At 47.5% G+C, this 20,552-nt stretch overlaps 3 protein-coding genes across 4 annotated transcripts in view; 1 reads left to right on the forward strand and 2 right to left on the reverse strand.

Moving 5' to 3' along the window:
• LOC135921342 (arylsulfatase B-like) overlaps positions 1-13,173 on the reverse strand; it is a 60,420-nt gene extending 47,247 nt beyond the window's left edge. The window contains exons 1-2 of the mRNA XM_065455672.1: positions 13,034-13,173; positions 3,347-3,458 (exon numbers count right to left, since the gene is read on the reverse strand). Of these exons, the coding sequence (XP_065311744.1) occupies positions 3,347-3,458; positions 13,034-13,065 (144 nt within the window). The 5' untranslated portion in view covers positions 13,066-13,173. The remainder of the gene's footprint in view (positions 1-3,346; positions 3,459-13,033) is intronic.
• LOC135920725 (uncharacterized) overlaps positions 1-20,552 on the forward strand; it is a 295,472-nt gene that overhangs the window by 34,617 nt on the left and 240,303 nt on the right. The window contains exon 2 of one of the 2 annotated variants that reach the window (XM_070523587.1): positions 19,896-19,961. The exons of the other annotated variant lie outside the window; for it this stretch is intronic. The gene's annotated coding sequence lies outside the window, so the exon portion shown is untranslated. The remainder of the gene's footprint in view (positions 1-19,895; positions 19,962-20,552) is intronic. 2 annotated transcript variants of the gene reach the window in all.
• Positions 16,519-20,552, reverse strand: part of LOC135921329 (arylsulfatase B-like) — a 57,005-nt gene continuing 52,971 nt past the window's right edge. Inside the window, exons 9-10 of the mRNA XM_065455670.1 lie at positions 18,448-18,893; positions 16,519-16,733 (exon numbers count right to left, since the gene is read on the reverse strand). Of these exons, the coding sequence (XP_065311742.1) occupies positions 16,599-16,733; positions 18,448-18,893 (581 nt within the window). The 3' untranslated portion in view covers positions 16,519-16,598. The remainder of the gene's footprint in view (positions 16,734-18,447; positions 18,894-20,552) is intronic.

The raw sequence follows: 20,552 nt of genomic DNA on the forward strand, positions 1-20,552 counted from the left end.
TCTTCGCGGCGAAGCACTTGGCCATGTTCAGCCTATTGATGACATGTTTATAACCGACGTGCCGGATGCTTCGTATGCAGAGCTCACCGACTTCTGTGCACTTATAACTTCTGCTCCGCCATCGCCTGACTTATTCACACCTTTCATTGCCGATGACATTACTTCCGAGCACTGCTCCCAGCTTCTTCATCTACTTGCCCAGTTCCGCTCTTCTTTTTTTGATCAGAACAGCGCAAGGATCCTTGGGTGGCCTCTCTTTTGGATCTCCTTTCTGGCTCGCCTGCATCTCCCATCTCCCGGTCCCTGCGTCGCCAGGCTGTCCATTTTGCTGTCCGGGATAACCTCTTGTATCGACGGAACTACCAGCCCGATGGTCGCAAGTGGCTCCTGGTTATCCCTAAGACTTTGCGTTCCGACATGTGCGCGTCTTTCCATACTGACCCACAATGTGCACACGCAGGTGTTTTGAAGACGTATGAGCGCGTGCGGCAACGTTACTACTGGCGCGGAATGTTTACTTTTGTCCAAAAGTTTGTCCGCTCGTGCCCGCAATGCCAACGCCGCAAATCTCCGCCTCATCCAGCCCACGGATTATTGCAGCCGCTTCCGTGCCCTGCTCGTGCCTTCGACCGTGTGGGAATTGACCTGTACGGGCCGCTACCACTAACACCCGCTGGAAAACGATGGATTATTGTCGCAGTTGATCACCTTACACGCTATGCCGAAACCGCTGCTCTACCTGGAGCGACCGCCAGTGACGTTGCATCCTTTCTGCTCCATCGTTTCATTCTTCGTCATGGCCCACCTCGGGAGCTGCTAAGTGATAGAGGCCATGTGTTTCTGTCGCAGGTGGTTGAAGCTCTGCTTGCTCAATGCCGCATAGTTCACCGGACCACCACGGCGTACCATTCTCAAACTAACGGACTTACAGAGCGTTTCAATCGCACCCTTGGTGATATGCTCGCCATGTGCGTTTCATCGGAGCATACAAACTGGGACATCATCCTCCCATTTGTGACGTACGCATATAATACGGCTACACAAAGTACCACAGGATTTTCTCCATACTTTCTTCTCTACGGTCGCGATACTTCCCATACCATCGATACGGTTTTGCCTTATACACCAGACGCGTCAGAATGTGCTCCCGTTTCAGCCGTCGCCCGATACGCCGAGGAATGCCGTCAATTAGCCCGAAAGTTCACCTCCGCTGACCAACAATGACAAACAGCCAATCGTGATGGCGACGCTACGAATCCGAACTTTGCTCCCGGCACCCTTGTCTTGTTGTCCGTGCCTTCTACGACGCCTGGACTTTCGACAAAACTTCTCTCGCAGTATGATGGACCATACCGCATCGTCGAACGGACCTCTCCCGTCAACTATGTCATAGAGCGGCTTACATCGACATCCGACAAGCGCCGCCGTGGACGGGATGTTGTTCACGTGCGCCGCCTGAAACAATTCTATGACCCGCTCGCCTCCACGTCGTAAGTCGCCAGGATGGCTCCGCTTTTGCACCGGGGGAAACTGTAATGAAGAAGAGCACAGGAACAAGGCCAGCCAGATCGTCTCTTCCATGCCTGCTGGGCAACCAATGGGCCAGCCGGATCGCCAGTGCTTGGCACGAGTGTGAGCCGTTCGAGCTACCAGCTGTTCCTGCTCTGCGTCACCTGCCTCCTCGGTTACGAAGAGACGTTACCATCGGAACTGTTCAGTGCACCCATTACAGTATATATAATATATATATATATATATATATATATATATATATATATATATATATATATATATATATATATATATATATATATATATATATATATATATATATATATATATATATATATATATATATATATATATATTAAATGTTTTTACGTGCACACATTTGTGTACATGAATTCATGCTGTGCTTTCCTATTTTTTCATTTTATCTACTGCTCTCAGTTGGAGAGACTTGTCATGATGTAATCGTCGTTTGCAGCCCACTCTGCAACGACTTCCTGGAGTCAGCAGTTTTGTAAAATAATTTCCGCTGTCGCCGACGGTGTCATCGTCGTCATCGGCATCGTCCTGACGATCCGTATAAAGTACAAGGGCCATAACATCGTGGCCGCGTTCCGCAGGCTGCGGGTGCTATTGTGCTAGGGTGAGCCAATGATGATGGCTCGATCTCGCGCGCACACGGGAGGAAGGCGGGCAGGAAGAGCAGCCTTCTATCGTCCGCAAGGCAGTGGAGGAGGATGAGGAGGGGGGCGGGATTTTACTCCGACGGCGCCTACGTATGGCGTGGCTGAGAGAGACCGCGCGGGCCATATCTTGAAAGCGATCTGCGATGGGTAGAGTGTCTAAGCGCGCCGACGTCTTGCAGGTTCGTGTGCGTTGTGTTCTCCCCGATTATTTCGCGTTGAAGCGCAAGGCAGCGCGAAGGACAATTCGCTCGCTGCTGCTGCGATGTTTCCTCACGTCAGCGTTTTGACAGCCAGCGTTGGCGGTCGCCCAGTGAGACGTGATGATGTTTGCCCGTGCGCCCGTGACACCATGCGTGCTAATTTAATTAGTAAGCGAATGTCTACTAGCTTATATGACCGATAAAACAGCTGTGCTTACTTCATATACCTGCCGAATAATAGTGTATCGCAGTCAATGCTTCGCCTTTCGGGCGACATTGCGACTTTTTGTGCAGGCTGCCAAATATTTGAGTCTTCAGCAACGTCTGTTTTGCATTGGAAGTTATTGGAAAACATCGGAAGGCAAACATTATCTGAAGTTATTATATCGTCTGCGTCTTGTCACCACACACTAGCAACAACAGCTATACAAACGCCATTGTGGATTACTCGAAAAGAAAAGCACCGGACTATACTTAAGATATTAAGAAGTTCACTGCTTCACGTGCTTCACGTGGTTTTACTCATGCTTGCCTGATGTCCTAAGTGTCGTATATTCTTACTCGATTTTGTCCAGTTTCCATTTTCTCCGGCACCGAGTAGCAGGCTAGAGTGCACTAGCTCAGGCCTACCTCCTTGCCTTTCTTCTAATCAATTTTCATTCTCTCTGTCTCGTCTAGTACGTTAACTGTCCTCGAAAGCAAGAGACAGCGGCTTGAACTGATGCATAACTACATGCACAAACATACATATCGGGAAGTTTTCACGTTTATTTTTTTGTGTGTGCGAACATGCTGCCGTTTAATACAGCAGTGTGCTAAACTGTGAAAATGAGGCTTTTGCTTTTCCTAGCAGCAATCATAGTAACTGTGCAAGTAAGCGCACAATATCCCTTACGAAAAAAAGAACGCTTTTACGCATAAATTGGTACCGAATAAAATTTCTCCGCTTACCATGTCATCTGCAAAGAAGACCACGATGTCGGGAGGCGGTTTACTGGAGAACACTACCGGAAGGGTCCGAAGTAGTAACGCCGGAAGAAGGAGGAGAACCGCTGCTACATCCCTATGAAAAAAAAGGCCATTAGCCGCCGAGTCTTAGACGATTTCTGCTAATAATAAAGGTCCGATCGCTTCACTAGATGCTCAGTCCACTCACGTACTGACGGGCCCCAAATACAAGAGCGTTAAAGAACCTCATGCGACACACCGAGCCTCCAGACTATGAGCTGTGCAATGTGCAAGAGACTGTAGGTCATCTGCTGTGTTACTGAGCTCACTACGTGGAATAGCGTCAAAAGTTGGACGATGTCGTTACGCACTTTGGCAGCCTGCCGCTGTCGGAAGACGTTATTTTAGGCCCCTGACCAAACGTTAAATCGAGCTTTAAGGCCATCCAGGCTTTACTAGAGAGAGAGAGAGAGAGAGAGAAAGGCAAAGGAAATACAGGAAGCTTAGCCAGAAATTATCTCCGGTTGGCTACCCTGTACTGAGGGAGGGGCAAGGGGATGCGATAGGTGAGAGACAGGATGACCTAAAAAATAATAAAAAGACACACACACACACACACACACGCACACGCACACGCGCACACACACACACACACACACACACACACACACGCACGCACGCACGCACGCACACACACACACGCACGCACACACGCACGCACGCACGCACGTACACACAATATGTTTTTGTAGGCACTGTCACGCAGCCCGCAAAGGCGTTCCTAGTGTTGCGCCTGTGTCACCGTACGATCCTACCTCACGCAGTGTAGACACAATTTGTCAGAAAGCCCAGTGTCTTTTAAGTACCGCAGCAGCGCCTTCATAGCTGATTGTGCTGATGTTCGCGTAGGGCCAGTTTCCGCGGATCTTGTTTTCTGTCCTTGGGCGCTTGTCCAGTTTGTCTAGGGTGGCTGAGAGGACTGCACTTTGCAGGTTGAAACGAGGGCACTGACAAAGAAGGCGCGCGATTGTTTCACTGCACCCGCAGAAATCAAAAAGCGGGCTGTTGGCCATTCCGATAAGAAACGAGTACGCATTCGAAAATGCTACTCCAAGCCATAGACGAACTGGAAGAGTGCAGTCACGTCGTGGAAGCTTGGTCGGAATACAGAGCTGTAAATCGGGGTCCAGGATATGAAGGCGTGCACTTGTGAAGTCGGATGAATTCCATTGGGCTAATGTGAGGTCATGTGCAAGTACGGAAAGTTTTTTCGCTGCGTCGGCTCTCGAAAGAGGAATGGTAGCGCAGTTGACGCTGTCATGGGCAGATTGGGCAGCTGCATCTTACTAGATTTTTTTAAAAAGCACGGGCCTGGACTGTAGGCTTTAAGTAGTAGAAATTGCTTACTACATGCTTTACATCTTTCCTCATCATCGTCGCCCATCATGCGCCTTTTTCTTCCTTATTTCTTTTCCTATTCCCTTTCCCCCAAAGCAGAGCAGCTGACTAGAGGAATGTACCTGAGGCCGACCTCTCTGCATTTGGTGTCATTAAACTTTACTCTGACAATCTGGGCTCATCGACGCAAAAGAAGGCAATGCCATCCGCATAAGCTAGCACTTTAATTCCCTCATTTGAATGCTTGAATCGCAAAGCATGCCTAAACAAAATGGTTCCGAGTATGTAGCGAACAGTAAAAGCGATAGCGCACAACCCTGATGAACGGATGAGTGCACCTGCATTTTATCTAAGAGCGTACGGTTGACATCACCTTTTTAGTGTAATGTTTAACAAAGTGTTATGCCATTGTATGATACATCGCCTAACTGAAGATGTCGCTGTAGTCGGAACAAAAAATTGTGCTGCACCTTATCAAAGGCTTTGGCGAGGTCAATCGGAAGAGTGACTTGACCCATACTACCCGCTATGCTCTCAAGGACTGAACATGCTATATGAAATTTTGTCTCTGTAGAGCATCCTCGAATTCTATGTTTGGTGGTCACATACTAAAATCGCAGTGACTCTCTGCTACCTATTTGTGACTACACTTGCAGATATTTTGTAATCAAAGTTTTAAAACGATATCTGCCTATATCCCTTTACTCTCTTTATTAGTTCATTATCACTGCTGTTTGGGATTAAGGTTGCGCGGCCATGATACAAAGACGGACGAAGCGTCCCATAATTATAGGTCTCCTTGAAAAACTACTCCAGAAAAGGACACAGGAATTCCTGAAATTTTATATAAAATTGGGCACTAAGGCCATCAGGGACAGGTGCCCTGTTTTTCTGCAGAGTTTCGGTGGCAAACCTAACTTCTCCTCGAGTTATTAGCCTATCATCGTTACATCGATCATCTTTTTGTAAGTGCGGCATACGGGAAATAAATTGATCATTGTTTTCTTCGTAGCCATTCTGAGGCCTGCTATGAAAACATTTTAATATGATCTTCAAAAACGGTTTTACTTGCGAGGTTGGACCAGGCTCAATTTTTAATAAATGCTTGGAAAGCGTGTATAGCTACTCATCACCGAGAGCCCTTCTCGTGGGCTCCTCATCTGTGAAGCGAGTTATGCGTGAACGCATTACTGCTCCTTTGTACACTTCCGTCTCATATTTCTGTATTTGAGCCCGAATTGTGTTGATCTCATCGATATACAACCCTGGTGCCTGGCTTTCGAAAGCATGCAGCTTGTGAAGTATATCATAAAGGTGAAGTTTTTGAGATTTTTTTCTTTGAGAGAGCTCACATTAAATAGGAATAATTTTTTACTCCCTCTTTGAACATTCCCCATTCAGCAAACAGTGGGAGCTGTCGACATTGCGTTATCTCTAGCAATAATTATTTCACTTTGTTTACAAAACTTGCCTCTAGTAAAAAATGTGCGTTAAGTTACCACAATTCCCAGTTTGGCGAGAACTTGCGAAACATTCGGGAACTATATACATGACACAGCTACTAAGCAGTCATCTGTGAAAAATAAAGGCTTGACGGCAAAGTTGTGAATTTGAGACCAGAGATTCGTCGACACGTACGCACGATAAAGTCGAGCACCAGAAACGGCTTTAAAGTGCGTAAACCGCGCCAAAAAAAATGTGTAGGCTCCCACGTCTATTAGATTGTGGTTATTCGTTAGTTGCTGTAGCGAAGTAGCACTTTCATTGTAACGATTCATTAGGTAGGAGTGATGTCTAGAAAGATAAACATCGTCGAACTCTCCCAACACTATGAAACCTCTGTCGTTATCTAGGAATGGAGCAAAAGACGGGAAAAAAACTCTCCTTTCACTCTATTTTGAGGGAGCATAAACGCAAATAAACCGCCACTTACGGGAACGAAAAGAGAGGTCACTCGTAAACTGGATGAAAAGTTTGCAGCGAAAGGCTGACATCACTAGTAGACAAAATCTTGGTATCTCACGCTGCACCAACATCAATTTCATTTCATGCTGCCTAAGCACGGGGAGTAACTGCTGGTAATGCCTTGTATTCCGCAGCCAATGCACGTTGAGTTTCGCTACACATAAGGGAAGGGGAAAGGCGGTAGCCATTTCGCTCACCTAAAAATTTCGTTTTTCATCGCGCTTCATCATCATCATCATCATCATCATCATCATCATCATCAGCCTTGTTACGCCTACTGCAGGGCAAAGGCCTCTCCCATACTTCGCCAACTACCCCGGTCATGTACTAATTGTGGTCATGCTGTCCCTGGACGATAGGTCAATCAAGTACCTTACCAGGGAGGTTAACGCTATGTGGAGAGACGGGGTGGTTCCGGAGCAGTGGAAGACAGCTGTCACGGTGCTGATTCCCAGGGCTGGCAAAGTCCAGAGCATTAATACCTTAAGGCCTATTTCGCTCACTTCGTGCGTGGGCAAGGTAGCCGAGCATGCTGTGCTTAATCGGCTTACAAGGTACCTTGAGGAGAACATTGTCGACCCCCACACTATGATTGGTTTTCGGGCCTAGTGGTCGACTCAAGACGCAATGAAGCTCATGAAGCATCAGGTCATTGATGGAGATGGAAGGGGCGTTAAGGCCATCCTAGGGCTGGACCTGGAGAAGGCTTCTGACAACGTTCGGCACTCTTATATTCTTAAGTCCATTTCGTATCTTGGCCTCGGCGCGCGCTTTCATGACTATGTCAGGTCCTTCCTGTCAGGCAGGAAGGCTACCTTGAGGGTTGCGGAGCTGGAGTCAAAGACGCCAAATCTTGGTGACAGGGCACTCCTCAGGGGGCCGTCATCTCGCCCACATTGTTCAATCTGGCCATGGTCGGATTGACCAAAAAGCTCTTGGAGATTGAGGGTATTAAGCACACCACGTATGCAGATGACGTGACCATATGGTGTACCGATGGTAGTGAGGGCTGTACCGAAAGTCTTCGGCAGGAGGCAGTAGATGTAATTGAGAATTATTTGGACCTGACATGGTTAAGGTTCTCCCCCTCAAAGTCGGAGCTATTGCTGTACAGTCCCACTAGAAAGGGACGCAAGCCAAGGGCATGGATCGCCGTGGACCAGCTGAGCATTCAGCTTCGTACAATAAATGGCGATCTAATACCTAGGGTAGATAAGATCAGGGTTCTGGGGATGATGATTGAGTCGAACGGCGCCAACACGCTGACGATCCAGATCATTGCCAAGACAGAAAATGCGATACTCCTAGTGAAGAGGGTGGCCAACAGGCAGACGGGGTTCAAGGAGGATAGTCTGATTAGACCTATGCGAGCATTTGTATTGTGTCACTTTACTTATGTGGCGGCCATGCATAAGTGTAAATGATCGGAGAAGGAGAAGCTTGACACGCAGATTAAGAACATCACGAAGAAAGTGTTGGGAGTGCCAGTGCGGACCAGCGCCGACCGACTTCTCCAGCTGGGAATTCATAATAACCTCGATGAGATAGCTGAGGCTCAGGAGAGGACGCAGATGATGCGTCTCGCTACGGCTAGCACGGGTCGGCAGATTCTGAGAGAGTTAGGTGTTCCTCAGCAGAAGATTTCGCAGCTTCATGTCGGTATTCCCTTGAAGGTCCGTAATCGGTATCACGTAAGGTCTGTTCCCAGGAACATGCATCCGGAGCTAAATGTGGGTAGAAGAAAGGCCAGGGGGGCTTGCCTGCTGAGACTCATTCGTGATGAGAATCAGAAGGTTGGCTTCGTCGGTGCTTCTTTTAACGAGGAGAAGAAGGTGTTTACCATAGTTGTCGTGGACAATGAGGGCAGTGTCGTTAACGCTGCTAGCGTTCGAACTGATAGGCCAGAGGTGGCGGAGCAAGCGCCTATTGCGCTCGCCCTGGTTGACAGGCGCAGGCCTTTTGTATATAGCAATTCAAAGTCGACTGGTAGGGCCTTTGAGAAGAGCTCGGTGGCTAAGGTTGCTTTTAAAATTATTCAGACAGGTCAGATCTCTCAACACTACTTATGTTGGTTCCCTGCTCACCTCGAGATGATTGAGGGAGCCCCTCCGAATCTCAATGAGTCCGCTCATGAAGCTTATGCTCCACTCATCTTACCCTCCGCTCTGCCCCGCACCACGGCGTGGCGGTACTCCACGAGAGCAGAGACTCCCCTTCCACATACAATGAAATCACGAAGTATTACCTTCTTAATCGCAGGGTTTACGGTTTGCCGCATCCTAAACTAAACAGGCCTCAGGCACTAACATTACACTTACTACAGACTGGTACTTATCCCTGCCCACGGAGACTGAACATGTTTTATCCAGAGACGTATACAGAGCCTTATTGCCAAGATTGTGGTGCTTTAGCCACGCTCGAACACATGCTCTGGTCTTGCGAAAGAATTGAAGACTCGGCGATGAAAGATGCGTCCAGCTGGGAGGCTGCACTTCGCAGCCCGGACTTAGATGATCAATTCTGGGCTGTACAGCAGGCTCACGACGTGGCCGTGAGGCTTGGGCTTCCGGTCCCGACGTGGGACCGGCCTGCTTAGTGGTGATTATCAGTACTTGCAGGACCAAATAAAGTTTTCCATCCATCCATCCCTGCAAACTTCTTAATGTCATCCGCACACTTACCTTCTGCCTCCCCCTGCTACGCATTCCTTCCCTTGGAATCCAGTCCGTAACCCTTATTGACCATCGGTTATCTTCCCTCCTCCTTACATGTCCTGCCCATGCCCATTTCTTTTTCTTGATTTCAACTAAGATGTCATTTACCCGCGTTTGTTCCCTCATCCAATCTGCTCTTTTCTTATCCCTTAACGTTGCACCCATCATTCTTCTTTCCATAGCTCGTTGCGTCGTCCTCAATTTCAGCAGAACCCTTTTCGTAAGCCTCCAGGTTTCTGCCCCATACGTGAGTACTGGTAATACACAGCTGTTATACACTTTCCTCTTGAGGGATAGTGGCAACCTGCTGTTCATGATTTTAGAATGCCTGCCAAACGCACCCCAGCCCATTCTTATTCTTCTGGGTATTTAAGTCTCATGATCCGGATGCATGGTCACTACCTGCCCTAAGTAGATGTATTCCCTTACCCCTTCCAGTGCCTCGCTACCTATCGCAAACTGCTGTACTCTTCCGAGACTGTTGAACATTACTTTAGTTTTCTGCAGTATAATTTTCAGACCCACCCTTCTGCTTTGCCTCTCCATGTCAGTGAGCATGCACTGCAATTGGTCTACTGAGTTACTAAGCGAGGTAATATCATCAGCGAATCGCAAGTTGCTAAGGTATTCTCCATCAACTTTTATGCCCAATTCTTTCCACTCCAGGCCTCTGAATACATCCTGTTAACACGCTGTGAATTGCATTAGAGAGATCGTATCTCCCTGTCTGACGCCTTCCTTTATTGGGAGTTTCTTGCTTTCTTTATTGAGGACTACGGCGGCTGTGAAGCCGCTATAGATATCTTTCAGTATATTTACATATGGATCATCTACGCTCTGATTCCGTAATGCCTCCAGGACTGCTGAAGTTTCGACTGAATCAAATGCTTTTTCGTAGTCAATGAAAGCTATATATAAGGGTTGGTTATATTCCGCACATTTCTCTATCACCTGATTGATAGTGTGAATATTGTCTATTGCTGAGTAGCCTTTACGAAATCCTGCCCGGTCCTTTGGTTGACAGAAGTCTAAGGGGTTCCTCATTCTATTTGCGATTACTTTAGTAAATACTTTGTAGGCAACGGACAGTAAGTTCATCGGCCTATAATTTTTCAAGTCTTTGGCGTCCCTTTTCGTATGGATTAGGATTATATCAGCGTTCTACCCAAAATTCCGGCACGCTCGAGGTCATGAGGCATTGTGTATATGGGGTGGCTAGTCTTTCTAGAACAATGTTCCTAGCATCCTTCAACAAATCTGCTGTTACCTGATCTCCCCAGCTGCCTTCCCCCCTTTGTATAGCTCCCAAGGCGCTCTTTACTTCTTCCGGCGTTACTTGTGGGATTTCAAATTCGGCTAGACTATTCTCTCTCACATTATCGTCGTGGGTGCTACTGGTACTGTATAAATTTCTATAGAACTACTCAGCTACTTGAACTATCTCATCCATATTAGTGACGATATTGTCGGCTTTGTCTCTTAACGCAAACATCTGATTCTTGCCTATTCCTAGTTTCTTCTTCACTGCTTTTAGGCTTCCTCCGTTCGTGAGAGCATGTTCAACTGTATCCATATTATAGTTCCTTATGTGAGCTGTCTTACGCTTGTTGATTGACTTCGAAAGTTCTGCCAGTTCTATTCTAGCTGTTGGGTTAGAGGCTTTCATACATTGGCGTTTCTTGATCAGGTCTTTCTTCTCCAGCGATAGCTTACTGTTATCCTGCCTAACGGAGTTACCACGGAGTTCTATTGCACACTCCTTAATGATGTCTATAAGATTGTCGTTCATTGCTTCAACACTAAGGTCCTCTTTCTGAGTTAAAGCCGAATACATGTTCAGTAGCTTGATCCTGTATTCCTCTAGTTTCCATCTTACCGCTAACTCATTGATTGACTTCTTTGTGTACCAGTTACTTCCGTTCCCTCCTCAAGTCCAGGCTAATTCGAGTTCTTACCACCCTTAGGTCACTGCAGCGCACCTTGCCGAGCACGTCCACATCTTGTATGATGCCAGGATTAGCGCAGAGTATAAAGTCTATTTCATTTCTAGTCTCGTTATTCGGGCTCCTCCACGTCCACTTTCGTCTAACCCGCTTGCGGAAGAAGGTGTTCATTATCCGCATAATATTCTGTTCTGCAAATTCTAATAATAACTTTCCCCTGCTATTCCTAGAGCCTATGCCATATTCCCCCACTGACGTTTCTCCAGCCTGCTTCTTCCCTACCTTGGCATTGAAGTCGCCCATCAGTACAGTGTGTTTTGTTTTGACTTTACCCATCGCCGATTCCACGTCTTCATAAAAGCTATCGAATTCCTGGTAATCATGACTGGATGTAGGGGCGAAGACGTGTACTACCTTCAATTTTTGCCTCTTACTAAGTTTCACAGGAAGACGTGCCACCATCTCGTTAATGCTATAGAATTGCTGTAGTTTCCCAGCTATATTCGTATTAAGCAGGAATCCGACTCCTAGTTCTCGTCTCTCCGCTAAGCCCCTGTAGCACAGTACGTGCCCGCTTTTTAGCACTGTATATGCTTCTTTTGTCTTCCTAACCTCACTGACCCCTATTATATCCGATTTACTATCATCTAATTCCTCCAATAACACTGCTAGACTCGCCTCACTAGATAAAATTCTAACGTTAAACGTTGCCAGGTTCAGATTCCAATGGCGGCCTGTCCGGTCTTGCTCGCGCTTGGTCACAGGTAAATCTGTGGTCTTGGTCCCTTTGGACTTCTTTGTGTCACTGTTCTGACTACGCTGAAACAACCGGGGTGGCACACATCTTCAACAGGGCAGGGAATTCGTTGAGCGCTAGAAAGCACTTTCTCAAGTCCCTGTGCTGCACTTTCTGTTTGCACGGTGCCACACGTTTCATTTGTATGTATATATATATATATATATATATATATATATATATATATATATATATATATATATATATATATATATATATATATATATATATATATATCTTACTTTTATCCTTTGTTACGTGCAATGTATAAATTCCTACATTATCATGTATGCTTCCTTGCTAATTTTACTATAATTACCTGTGTGCTGTTCCTTGTTTTGTTTGCCCCCCTGTTATGTAATGCTCCTCGGGGGCCTTTAAGGGTAGAATAAATGATAAATGACGATATATTTCAATCGGGGATCATATGGCAGGAATTTCATACTGCATAATTTGTGCGTGCGGCGCTTCCCTCCAACTTTCATTTCTAGAACTGAAAAAATATAACATGGTACAAAGACACAGCTAGCTGGCATCAGATATTGCACGGATTGATGATTTGCGCGAAAGTCATCTCGAAGGGTTCGTTGAAGCACAAGCCAAAATGAAATGGGATCTCTGTATTTTGTGAAACCATGCTCAGTAGTTTTGCGTATTTCAGAAATGTTGTAATCATTGAGTGACCGATCGATAAATCTACCGAAATTTGTCTTAGTCTTCTCGAAAGAAGATTGCTCACACATCACGAATATTTACTCCTACCGATACTGCAATAACATGTGCACGCCGCACTGCGTATAGTATTGCGCCAGTTATTACGTCACCGCTTCGCATTACGAGCGAAACGGCAACTTTTTCCTGCCGCACCACTCACCGTTTTGAACAGAAGGCTGCTACCAAGCGCATAGTCACGTTCCCACTACCGGTGTCGGCTTTCACTTGCCCTAAGAACAATCTGGTACGAACGGTCGTCACTAAACGACGTAAGCCTGAGTACGTAGCAGCAGCACCTTCGTCGACTCGTTTAGCATCTCTGCCAAAGCGAACGCTTCTATTTATCACTGAGCTTCAGCATTTTGCTAACCGCAATAAAAAATCCTACGAGCCCTCGCGCTCGTATATCTTTAAAATAACCCGTAAATCGAGTCGTCCTTCAAATGTCGCAAGCGTCGCGGCTATCCCGCTGTTGTGAAGGGGTGGCCAGCAAACTTATCGCAGTCATGGAATTAAATTTGCCTCTGGCAGCAAGCGTTGGAGTCATTTTATTATCTGGGAAGCCACGTTACAGCAGCTGTGAGCTTCGGGGTTAAATGCATCCTAACGTTATTAGTTACGGTCTCCCGACGAACTCAATTAAAGCATCCCCGAGTGAAATAGCTCTGCACATCCGGTTACACTGAACAGAACGAAATGTTTCCTGTCATTCAAACCGCGTACACTTTGCGCTCACGTGCACGCGCATAGACCAACTAGCACGCCAGAAGAGGAAATGCCATTTCACTGCAAGTTTAAGAAGGTCTATGCGTGCCGCCTACCTCACTTTTTTCTCCTCTGCTCGTTCTTTCTTAGGCGCAACTCTTCCTAACGTAGCTATGCACCAACTCGCCCAGCAGAAAGTTCTTCTAAGCGAGAGGGACACGCTCCTGCGAAGTTCCATTTTTGAGGACCAAATCCTGGTCGTCTAGCGCGCCCGCGATCGGGCCGGCAGACTAGATATGTCAGTCTCGTCGTGGGATTAGCCGGGTGCCGTGTTTTATCGCGTTTCTGGACGCAATAAAAGTTTATTCGCTCACTCACTCACTCACTCACTCACTCACTCACTCACTCACTCACTCACTCACTCACTCACTCACTCACTCACTCACTCACTCACTCACTCACTCACTCACTCACTCACTCACTCACTCACTCACTCACTCACTCACTCACTCACCCCATCACTCACTCACTCACTCACTCACTCACTCACTCACTCACTCACTCACTCACTCGCTCGCTCGCTCGCATATGTTACTTACACTCAAATACACAGAAACAAAAACGCAGTCTGATTAAGAACAGAAACACAGTCTGATTATGAGGCACCGAGTGCTGGGTTGCTCTGAATTAGGTTTCACTTCTCGGGGCTCTTTACGAAGCTCCCGCCCTCCGTGGTGGCTTAGCGGATACGGCGTTACGCTGCTAAACACGATGTTGCGGATCAAATGACGAGGCCACGGCCGCCGCGTTTCAATGGGGGCGAAATGCAGGAAAAACACCCGTGTCACGTGCATTGGAGGCACGTTAAAGATCGGCCAGTGGTCAAAACTAATCGGGAGTCCCCCTATTATGCCATGCCTCATCGTCAAATGCTGGTTTCGGCACGTAAAACTCCCCAATTCCATTACCAAGCATCCAATGCACAGTGCGTGATGTATTTTTTTTTTTCAATGCGCCCCCATCGGGATGCGCTCACCGCAGCCGGAATTCCCCCGCGATCTCGCGTTCAAGAGTGATGCGCCTAACCACTGAGCCACTGATGGTACCACGGCGGGCTATTACGAGTGTGAAGGTCACGTGTCGCTCTCGGAAGCCAGTGCACGCTCCGTACCTCTTTCTCTCTCTCTCTCTCACCGCCGCTACGCTTACAGCTGCTGCGCGCGCCTGCCAGCCTTGGTGGCCGCTGCGGCTTCCTCGGTCTCTCGTCGCGCAGGGCATCGGTGGCATGCGGCTTTGGGTCCACATGCTGTTCCTGCTTGCTGGCTCGGGCAGCACGTGTCGCTGTGGCACATGACTCGATGCGCAGAACTCGAAATACCGCTCAGCGGCATTACAATGGACATTATTGATTTTGCATTCACACCTCATGAGAAGCGTTTAGATATCCTGGGATCTTTTTTAGCGGTCATCTCTAAACAGACTCTCACGATAGTAAATTCAAAGTGGTATGCGCATGTCCACAGTATAAATGTACGCGTTGCTTAAATCAAAGCGAATTAGGGTCCAGGGTATGAAGGCGTGCACTTGTGAAATCGGATGAATTCCATTGGACTAATGTCATGTCACGCGCAAGTGCGGAAAGTTTTTTCGCTGCGTCGGCTCTCGAAAGAGCAATGGCAACGCAGTCGACGCCGTCATGGGCAGATCGGGCAGCTGCGTCCGCTCGATCATTGCCATGTATGCCGCAGTGACTAGGCAACCACTGATATATTATATCGTGTCCTCCGTCAACTAGTGGATGGTGGAATTCTGTGATCGGTTCGACGAGCTGCTCATGTGATCCATGGCGCAGTGCTGAGAGTACACTCTGTAGGGCTGCCTTGGAATCACAGAATACTGACCATCCGTGGGATGGTTCCTCCTTAATGAAATGAAGAGCCGCACGCAGGGCTACCAGTTCACCAGCTGTCGTTGAAGATACATGTGACGTCTTTAGGTGTATTTTGACGTATCTTCTTGGTATCAATACAGCGGCAGCTGCGCTTGCAGATCTGACTGAACCATCAATGTAAACGTGTACGCGGCTACTGTGCACGTCATGTAAAAGTTCTAATGTGGCCTGCTTAAGGGCAAACGACGGCATGTTGGCTCCTCACGATTCCTGGGATGGTGAGGCGTCTTTCAGGTCTGTGCAGGCACCATAAAGGTGAGGATGGTCTTGTTGCAGGCATGTAGCTCGCATGTAGGTACGATTAGCATCAATTATGCGACTGAAAGTTGCGTGTGGCCTTTCTGCGGGTAGAGCGGCAAGATGGTGAGAAGGTAATTGGGCAACATGCCGAATATGCGCCATGAGAGCGTCGGTTGCCAAGAACGTTGATATTAGAGGATCTCCAGCTATGACAATCGTTGCCCCTGTAGATGCAACCTCGGGAGACCGAGACACATCCTTTGGGCTTGAGCTTGTAGTTCCTGGAGTACACGTAGGTTTGTTTTGCAGGTGTTACCAAGCGCAGGAAGGCTGTATCTTGCGTAACCGACGAACAACGCGTTATAAAGCTGCAGCATTGACCGCACCGATGGGCCCCGTGACTTTGACATGCTGGAACAGATACTGACATACAGTGGACATAAACATGCTTTCATAGATAACTTTACAGCACGAAGAAACAACACAAGGACTAAAGAACGTCCGTTGTTCCGTCTCGTCAAGTATATATTTGACAATGACGTTTCACGTCCAGGTAATTTATTGACATAAAGTGCTAACTTAGGTCGGTTGGTATATGTCTGAAAAGAAAATAAACGGGTAACAGTGCAAAGGACGGGACGTGCAGACTAAGACAGAGGAAGCGCTTCGCCTGTCTCTGTCTGCACGTCCCGTTCTTTGAGCTTTTACTCGTTTTTTTTCAGATTTTGTTGCATTCAGATGCTGTTAAATCAGGATGCCCTTCTCCACAGAACTTTATTTCTCATTGAATAAATATAGCGCGGCCGTGCTTTCAACGTGTGCATGACTCTCAAGATGACTCAACCCAAGGTGCCCATGTTCCGTCGTGGTTCTCCGGAAAGCTTGCAGGGTCAACGGGTTTGTTCAAACTAGGAGTGGCAACTGATCGGTAATAATCTAAACGTTTCTTCAAAGTCGATACAATCTGCAAAATAAAAAGAAAGTACGACGGCAAATCAGTTCCGCGAAATTTCTCAGAGAAGAGGAAACTTTGCACAAGAAAAAGAAAAAAAATTGCCCCAGACCCGACAGTGAAGTTCTGAGTTACGAGTTGCGCTTGAAGCTCTTCGTTAATTCCGCTTAGCTCCGCGAATCTTGTAGCCTTCTCGTTAGCGCAGATTGTAGAGAGACCAGGTGGGAGAGAAGTGGCTTCAGACCTAGATAAATTTTTTTGACCACCTGCGAAGCTCCCTTTGTGGTCCGTGCTTAGTTGCTTCGCGGCTAATGTTGTGTGCATTACAATTTTATTACGATAGCAATTATATACGGGCGCTCGAAGGTCGTTCGCACTGACGGCGCCACCATCCCCCCAGCCAGTGCCACACTGCGAAGGTATCAACATGGCTGCGTGGCCCACGCAGCCCGCGAATGGTGGATTAGGAAGTCCTCAGAGACGCGCGGTGGGTTCGCCTGCAAAAGCGACGCATCCGAGAGGATGCACTATGACACTTCGTTCAAATCGCTCTGCTGGAGCAGGGGAGGCGTCTTGACCTCCGCTGCTGGGTTGAGCGTTGTGGGCGCGCGCGCGTTATCGTTCCTGCTGAGCAGCTCACTGTATACCACGCCGTGGTGCAAGCACCGGTCTAAAAGCAGAACGAATCGTAGACGTCAAGTTATATCTACCGAATCCTTTTCTTGAGCACTGGACTGAAACGTTGACTGTTTTTTTTCTGTCTCATCTCGTGCACCGTTGGCGTGCGATGGGTGATACCTGAGACACCGCCGACAACGCTCCCCATCCTGCCAGCGTTCTCAGGCTCTTTCAGCGTAACACTGTGCGTTGCTATCGCTTTCAACGCTGCGCCTCCGGACGTAACTGCCTACTTGTGTTTTTCCTCAAATCGAGGACGCAGAATGAGCGCCTGTGCAAGATAAGACAGGAAAAATAATCGTAAATTCCAATAGGTGAGCGCGGCTATTGAGTAACCCTGGTGACAAGCTTTGGTCATCAATTGTAAGAGAAAGTGAAAATTTGTCGAACGTTCCTAATTAAAACAAGAGGGATGGTTTACAGGGAGAAAGAGTGTTGATGAGATCAGCAGTGCCGATCGGCATGTCTCCTCTTGGAAATTCTGTGTTCGGCCCTGGTCCATAAAATGTTTATCAAAAACTTGGTAGTAGTTCTTGTCTTAGTTGATTTGAAACCACGTGGTAGCTGCGTGGTTGCGACATGGCCGCTGCTTAGAGCTTTGGTTGTGAGGTTGATTTCTGAATAGCGTAATTTCTGAATAGCGTAAATCAATGTACGCAGAACGGTGGACGTAAGTAAATGGGGCTATTATTGAACGCAGTAATTTTAGTACACTGCACTCCGCTATGCCTCACATAATCTCTACAATTACGGATCACGGTTAGTAAGAGCAAACTGAAATTCCTTGAACACTTAGCGTGCGCATGCGAGAGCGTGCAGAGTGAATGAAGGAGGGTTTCAATATATGCGCTGCAATATTTCTTTGGAATGTGTCCCCTAACGTAGGCTGACAGGCTGAATGTTTCTCTGCAGGTCAACCTGCTTGCCTCTGCTATCTAATTTTCTGTCACTGCGGTATTCCCGTATGCTTCTGTGCGTTGGATACTTGGCAGGAGCTCACAAAAACCTACCCCTAATTACGTCAAGGCGGTCAATTTGTGACACTCACGTCTGGGTGTTCTTCTGCGAGATTGTTCAGCTCGCACGGATCCTTGGCGATATCAAACAGGAACACTTTGTCGTCGGGGGAGACGTTCTCAGTGGTGTTGTCGCCGCAGGTAAGCGTCGCCCTCTGCCTCCAGTCACTAGGGAAGGTCAAGCTATCCGTGTTGTAGAACCTCCTCAGTGCCTCGGCTGTCAGTGAGCGGGCGAGCAGTTCGTCGAGGTCGTGGAAAGGACGACGTCCCCCTGTCGTTTGGTAGCGGTCGTTGTCAGTACCCGTGGGGTCGAGTACCAGCTTGTACTGCGAGTCACGGATGGCTGCCACAGACGATTCCTGTGGCTCCAAGGGTTCGATATTGTAGACGAGTTCGGTACGAGGGGAACCCGTTCCGTTCGACAGGTAGTCCCACATGTCGAGTCCGTCCATGTTTTTCAGATTCGATACGTTGCCGCCTGAAGAGCAAATAAAAAGGGAGCAGTTCAGCGTAAAGCACAAGAACGTATACATGCGTGCCACTAGAATAAGGTAAAACACAAGCAGGAGATTATTATGTGACAGGTATTGTTAAGTTGTGCACCCAGAAACGATCGCAAGGAGGAGATTGAAATCACCAGCTGGCAACGTACTACAACGCCACATGAGCGTGACCTGCGTTCGAAAAAAAAGTACTACGTCATTGTGTAGTTCGCAGCCGTTGCTGCTGGGATACCTGCCACGTTGCAAGGACGGTGTACCAAGTGAGCGGGAGCAGCAGAACTTCAGAATTTCGGAAGCAAGAGACGTGTCAGCTAACGTTTGCGGTATTGCTTTCCTTGCATTAGCCATCGGTCGCACAGCCCTCTACCTGCGCTAAGTCACACAGTGCATTCTATTCACGCTGCACGGGCAAGGCGCTTCTAACGGCGAGATCCGTAATAGGGAGTTTTAAGGGAGTTTTATAAAAAGAGCACCCGAGCTTGGGGTGTCACGACTAGCTAACGCTTTGCAGTTCCCACCAATCCCGGAGCTGATACATTTACCCGGTTTGCATTAGCATAGCGCGATTGCAGCGACCTTATGGTTGCATAAACAAACTCTAGAAACAGTGTCTGAGGAATGAAATCTGCAATGTTTAGAATACGTGGGCTTTTCGTAGGTCTCAAACGCTATGCGAAAAGCAAGAATGGCAATCGCGGGACATGTTCTCGACTCCGGTGGTTTCGTATGAAGGATTTTCGGTTGTAGCATAGCTACTGCACAGACAGAAAGAAAAGGCAACACACACACAGAGCAAACTTCCAACAATATAATTTCGGGAAAGAATGACACTTATGCATCGCGCAAGTACGTCACCGACAAGTGCCCTACGACTGTGTCCCTAACTGAGCGCTAATAGTTACAGTACGGCTAAACAAATCAAACAGTCACTATTATTGCTAACGTATGCATAGGAAATTCGTGTCCTTCTTTCGCAGTGACCTTGGAGTCTTCCTCACACACGCTTCGCCAAGTGCCTCAATGTGAACCCTTTCAACACTCAGGTGGGTCTATTCATTTTGTTGCTTTTTTCAAAGGGCAACTGTATATTGAAAACTGGAAGCGCAACCACACTTGTGACAGTGATGGAGAAAAAAAAAACATCCCGTGGTGATTCGTTTCTTTTGTTAGATTGCCTCCCTCAGTCGCTTATTCATGCATCTGCCAGTTTACCCTATGTATTTTCCCCACAAACATAAGCGTGCACAAGTGACAGTCTAGGGGGTGGGCAAGGCCCCCGTAGTCATTACATAGCCCCCCCCCCCAACCCTCTCGAAAAAAGAAATAAGGACACTGAAAAAGGTGCATAGAAGTTCATTGAAAGCGCACGGTCTCGACGCTTTCTATCAGATGCACCGCACCTGTAGTGGAAATGTAGTCAGGTAGCCAGTGTTAAGGATTAAAAAAGAATTAACTTAGTAGGGCAGCGTACTTTAAGAATTTTGCTAAGGGTCCATTTTTTGTCCCTTCTCACCAGCATAGGGAGGGCAATTGCCTCCTCTCTGCCCCCTTCGTGTGCACGCCTATGCACTAGGTAATGCTATATGATATATGAATCAACAAGCTTGCTTCCGTTGGCAATTAACAAAATTACC

This window comes from Dermacentor albipictus, chromosome 8 (genome assembly GCF_038994185.2).
Source record: "Dermacentor albipictus isolate Rhodes 1998 colony chromosome 8, USDA_Dalb.pri_finalv2, whole genome shotgun sequence".
Taxonomy (NCBI): Eukaryota; Metazoa; Arthropoda; class Arachnida; order Ixodida; family Ixodidae; genus Dermacentor; species Dermacentor albipictus.